Raw genomic sequence first — 6,212 nt, forward strand, 5'->3', positions numbered from 1 at the left:
TAGTTTTCAGCTACCAGCCCGACACGGAACCCACGGTATTAGCCAGAGGTCCCTTTACTACGTTTCGGAGCCGCGGACCTTCAGTAACAGTAATAAATCACAGCAATAGTACATTCACGTAGTTGTAAACAACATGATAATATATTAAATAATCCAAAGTATTCAGAATACGTTACTCTCATTGAGTAACGTAACGGAATATGTTACAGAATACATTTTGGGGCATGTATTCAGTATTCTGTAATGGAATACATTTTAAAAGTAACCTTCCCAACACTGCTTATATTTGATTAAAAAACACAGAGTTCAGTGAATCAATCACTAACAATGCATCACCCTCAAACCAGTTTCAGCGATACTATTGTTCCAAAGGGAGGACATGTGGAGAGAGGAGTGGTGTATAAATATCATTTTCCATAATCAAACGATCTGTTTGTGGAAATTTGATAAGTTTACAGGAACGTTGCTGATCTCAGAGTTACATTGCAATAGAAACTCCTCCTTGTCATGGTCCGGGTGAGTGCCGGCTTTTTCCACAGTGCCAGTGATTTCACCTCTGGGCGGAGTCGCCGCGTCATCACAGACAGGCAGTACCTGGACGTAGTTTGGCTGCCGGCTTCAAAGACCAGCACAATCTGGGTTGGCCTCTGGAGCTCTCTTTGACATCTGTTTCCCTTCATTGCCGTGACTCTGAGCTCCCCGGCTCCGTTACCCTTCTAACCCTTCACTTACCCCCACACCTCTGGGTTCCTGCATGGGCTGTTACCCCGTATCGGGTTCCCAGCCCTGGAACTCTCCATCCTTCAGGCTCAATCCATGGACTCTTAGTTTAGAGTGAATTTACAGCACACAGCATCTATCATAGCTCTGCTCCAGGTTAATCATAGTATTGTTGTAGTTCACAGAGATCATAGTTTTGGCTTTTGCTCCCAGTTTATTCCTACTGAAATGTTAGTTTGACTTTGCCCACAGTTTTTCAGACTTACAGACTTTAGTTATAGTTACTTTATTGTGGAGTCTCATTGGTTAAATCATCAGGCATCTTGTGTGTAGTTCAGCCGTTGTGTTTTCACATTACTTCACTGTAAATAAAGTGTGTGTTCCTTTCATTCTCTGTGCCTCCTGTGCTGTTCATTCTCCTGATGTACGCTCAGTTGTTAAACAGTGAGATTATCTAAACTGTTACATGAGTGCAGTGTAAACACGCTAACTTCAGGAACTTATCTCAGCTGCTGCAGGACATGTCAAACATGTCTTTGGACTGTAGGAAGCAGAAAGAGATCCCAGCAGCCAGTGGACAGAATGAGATCCAGTATTAAGGACAAACTGCTTTGAGCTCAATCTAACAGGCTGGTTTATCAGTCTATTTTAGGCTTCACTGACACACGTGGACCATCACATATTTGTAGTAACTGTCTTCACCCCACTGTGGCCTCCTGAGGCAGGGCCGACCTCCACTTCCACTGCCTAAAGAACAGAAAGGACACAGAGCAGAGCATAAGGACAGACACATGTGAGTGTGATCCTCCATCATCTCCTCTGCTGTGTAACCAGCAGCTCCTCACTCCTGCTTTCAGTGTTTCTCTGACTTAAAGCTCAACTGCTTGATCTATAAGGCGGTTTGCTTTTTGCTAAAGACACACAGACTCACATACCTTCTTTTTAGCCGTCTTCTACCATCGACCTTGGCGTAAACCCAGGTAATAGGCCACAAAAATAGAAATGATGAACACAACAGTGAAGCTTACCATTGTGGTTACTATTATGTTTGAGGATGTGTAATCTGTCAATAAGAAAAGACAGAAACACAAAATCAAACAGCACATCTGAAAAAAATTTCCCACCAACGTTGCCTACCGTGAACTCTGACCTGGATCTTTAGTACTGACTGTTAGATTGGATCACCAGGAGCGTTGCCCTGCTGTGACTGGTTGTTAGGTTACAAGTGTACCTTCTGTCTTCACTGATGGTGGCATTTCTTTTATTTCTTTCTTCATTTTTGCTTCACTCATAACACTTGATTCAGATATCAGTATGTATCTACAGCACTGACCTCTGACATAGAGCTTCACTTGTTTCATCAGCAGGATGTTTCCCTCCCTGCTGTAGACGGTGCAGGTGTAGATGTTTGTGTCTTTCTCTGTGGGGCGCTCCAGGAACAGACTGAGGTCTCCAGTTTTCACCAGGTTTGCATACATCTCTGTTCGTCCTCTGTAATCCTTACTCTGTCCAACTGGCTGGTCCAGGCCATTCTGAAATACATGAATCCTATGATCACCACTGTCCATCCACTCCACTTTAGCATCTTCAGCCAGATGAAGTGTGGTATTGCAGGGCAGCTGGACAAACTTAACCCCTGGATTCACCTCCTCTCTGTCAGCTGAGAGAACAACAAAGCACAACATGAGCTGTACAGACAGAAGAAAATGCTGAAGTTCATCTTTTCTGCTAATTTGACCCTGCAGATCAACCAGGTGTCCTTTCTGATGAACTGTGATGCAGGATTTAAATTGAAAGTGAAGAACTGAAGATCACTGATGGACTTTGTGATATTCAGCTCCTGCACAGTCAAAATGAATTTATATAGTTTTGTGATGACCAGTGGCTGAACTGGGGTCTTGTGGTTTTGAATGAAATCCTCAACATACATAAAATATACCAGAAGTTGTAGAAGTTTTTTCTATTGTGTGTTGTGTTGATGTTATCAAGTGTTTCAGAACAAATTACGTCTCACCGTTGTCTACAATACTGACTTTTGACAATTACAGCATGTCTTGGATGTTTATTTCTCACCTTTGACTTTTAGCTGAACGGCTGTCAGTTGTCGTTCTTCTCTTCCATTACTGATGGAGCAGGTGTAGTTGCTGCTGTCAGTCAGTTGTGGTTTTCTCAGAGTAAGGCTGAAGTCTAAAGAGTCCAGAGCATCAGGCCTCATGGATGTGCGCCCTCTGTAACGCTGGTTTTGTCCTTTAAGATCATCTCCTTCTTCTCGTCGCAGGTGGACGGTTGTGGGATCGAGATCATTGCGGGTCCACGTCACTGTGGGATTGTCCTCAGGTATAAAACCTGAGTGCTGACAGGGCAGCTGGACAGACTCTGCCTCTGTATTTCCTTCTACCTCCACAGCCAGAGCATGCTGGGAAACTGAGGACACAAAACAACAGAACACAAATTAACCGCATGCTGTGGGTTCCCCAGTGTCCACGCGGTGAACTGCAGCTGACATGAACTCATAGATGATTTATCATTTTGGCTTTTTCTCTGCTCATTTTTACCGTGTTGGATTTTAACCTCCCAGGATTTGATTCCCTTCCTGTGGGATTATATCGACACAGATCAGAGATTAGTGCATCTCCAGGCCTCGATGTGCTCCTCATCCTCTCTCCTCTCTAGGTCAACATTAGAAATCACCATTAGTAGATTCATTAGATAAGAATAATTTAGGTGATTTGATAACCTGGTAAAACCTCTGGCCTTAAAACCTACAGATCCTTGGGGCCTATTTTACAGGCGACTAAACTATAACCTGGTTAGTTATCTAGTTCACAGATTTAGAGCAGCTGATGATGGATGTGACTGAAGGTGTTTGACTGGAAGATCATCCTGGCAAGCACAGCTTTAGTGAAAGCAGGATCCACATTCGGACAGCTAGCAGTCAGAGCTGGGTGAGTCTCCTGCCCTGCTCCAGCTGAGCTGTTTCCCTACTGGCAGTAATACTCGTGGGATCCGAGACTTCGACCTATAAGCAGAGAGCTGTTCCAGACTGTCCTGTACTGGGGTTCATAGTACAATCTACAGCATCAAAGACCGTCATTATTAACAGCCCGTGGTGCTCTTTCCTTATTCCTCCTTATTCTGTATTTAGTTTAGAAATGGTGCAAAATTCTCTTATGGATACAAATTCTGTGACTGTTAAGTTACGTCATTGAGTTTACATGTAATGTACGTACATGTTTGGCCTCGTGTAGATTAAAGAACAATAAAATATATTAAAGCTTGTGCACCGAATTTTAAACTCAGTAAAGGTGGATGCTGTACAATCTTTCCACCCTAAAAACAAACAAGTTGAATGAATCATCAAACCCTCCAAGTTACCAGCATATTCATGCCTGTTCTGACCACAGCTGTGACTAGATTATAAATAATGATCACAATCACTGCATCATTAACAGTAACAGCATTTCTCATGTATAAATACAGTAAATGATTCATATATAACACCTGTGATAATAACATTACCGTTCATGAGGAGCAGAAATAGCAGAAACATCTTCAGCCTGGTGTTTCTGTTAAATCTTCAGCAAACACAATGAAACAACCTAAACTCACTGACAGCCAGAACAGCTAACATGTCACCAGACACTGCTGACGCACAAAGAAAAGTTTACTTTCACTTCCAGAAAAAGTCTCAATGTGTGAACCACAACTCAGGAACAATGAGACACGAGGGTACTGCAGACACTGGAAACAACATCTCACCGATTTGATAGTTAGACAGTAAAAGGTGTTCAGATTTTTTACAGTGTAACATTAGATAATACCTGTTTGTCCAATTCAAACATCAGATTAAAGTTTTCTTTATAGCAGTGTTTTCTTTACACACAAACTCACTGGCTTCACTTTAAGTTAGTGATGAAGTGGACTGATGTGTCTTTACTACAAATATAAACACATTTCATTGTTTCTGAAGACGATCAAAGTAAAAAATTCAGTAACGCTCTATGAACTCACATCTTGACTCAGTTCCTGTTCTTGCTTCCCATCTTTAAACTTCTCCTTTTCTGTCTCAGTTTGAAACACAGGCCCTTTTATTGTTGTTAACTAAGTGTAAGGACGCGTGTGTGTGATGTATCGTGGGCTGTGATATAGTGCCTCAAGTGGCCTGTGTGGGTAAGACAGGAAGGATCCAAGAAGAAAGACGAGGGACCCTCAGAGGCGCTCTGTGTGTAATAATCTAGCTGAGCTTTGTGAAGGAAACGCTCCATATGTTGATATTTTATCTCCCTGTAATCAGTCAGCAGGTTGTATTTTCTTACACAGCAAACTCAGAACTGTATTTGTGACTACAGCACAGAGCTCATCTGTAAGTGTACCGGGGTTACAGTCCATCTCAGTTAAATGCTTGCAGGCTGCTGCCCTGATGTCTGTACTGTTGTTTGACCTCTTCGAAAGCTAAATCATACTCACACAGAAAACAAGCCCGAGGACACACTGATGTAATGTGTCTGTAGCTAGCAGGAAATCTCACTAACTGAAGGATTAATCTATTTTCTGTTAAGTTTACTGAAGCTTATCTAAAAGCAAAACAAGAGACAGAGCCCAGACTGATTTATTGATTTTTTTAAAATGGAGGCTGTCTCTGTGATCATTTACACTAAAACCATCTTAACCAAAACATTTACAGCACTTGTTATCAGTACATTTGTTCTTAAACTTGGAGATACTTCAGAATCGGTCGTCTTCTTTTGCTGCTGCCACGTCTCACATCAGCTGTGGGTTTATGAAGGCTGAATGTTTCTGAGGATCAGAATATGGACGAGTGTTTCACACATGGATGTCATACAGTAAACAAAGACATGTTTATTCTTTACACACCATGAGTCAGCTCAAAGGTGTGCAGCTAGTTTAGGAGAAGCCTTTGTTCTTAGACTCAAACAAACACAGAAACCAATTAGTTATCAAACATATTCTAAAACTTCTAGATTGTTAATGTTTGTGTGCTTTTATTTTGAACATGTTAAAATAATAAAACAACTAAGAAAAAACACATCAACCAAAACAGCACAAGGAGAACAAAATAATCATAATCTAATATCCTAATCCTAATAAAAAAAATTGAGCTAATTTAATCCCACCCCTTCCTTCTTTTTCTACCAGTAATCCTGTTTATCCAATCAAAAATCCTTCCTTTAAACACGTTTTTGATAAAAATCATTCTGAGTTACAGTTTACCTGTGCTGATCCTTCTTTGCTTTCCAGTTACAGACCCATCTCAAAACTACCTTTTATTGCCAAGATTTTAGAAAAGGTTGTGGCCAAGCAACTCACGGATTTTCTAGATGAACACAACGTTCTTGATAAATTTCAATCTGGATCTGACCTCTGCTTTTGACACCGTTGATCATCTTATTTTGTTAGATAGATTAAACCACTGGGTGGGTGTATCAGGTACCACATTGGAATGGTTTAAATCCCATTTGTCAAATCAATCT

General features: G+C 41.3%; 1 protein-coding gene across 1 annotated transcript; it reads right to left on the reverse strand.

The window, feature by feature from the left end:
- Positions 1–208: 208 nt before the first annotated feature.
- Positions 209–4,719, reverse strand: LOC112844642 (butyrophilin-like protein 2). The gene is made up of 5 exons (XM_025904259.1): positions 4,240–4,719; positions 2,794–3,144; positions 2,054–2,380; positions 1,656–1,783; positions 209–1,467 (listed from the first exon to the last, which is right to left on the reverse strand). The coding sequence occupies exons 1-4, from the start codon at positions 4,268–4,270 to the stop codon at positions 1,674–1,676; spliced, it is 819 nt and encodes a 272-aa protein (XP_025760044.1). The 5' UTR covers positions 4,271–4,719; the 3' UTR covers positions 209–1,467; positions 1,656–1,673.
- Between the last annotated feature and the right edge of the window lie 1,493 nt (positions 4,720–6,212).

This window comes from Oreochromis niloticus, linkage group LG3 (genome assembly GCF_001858045.2).
Source record: "Oreochromis niloticus isolate F11D_XX linkage group LG3, O_niloticus_UMD_NMBU, whole genome shotgun sequence".
Lineage (NCBI taxonomy): Eukaryota > Metazoa > Chordata > Actinopteri > Cichliformes > Cichlidae > Oreochromis > Oreochromis niloticus.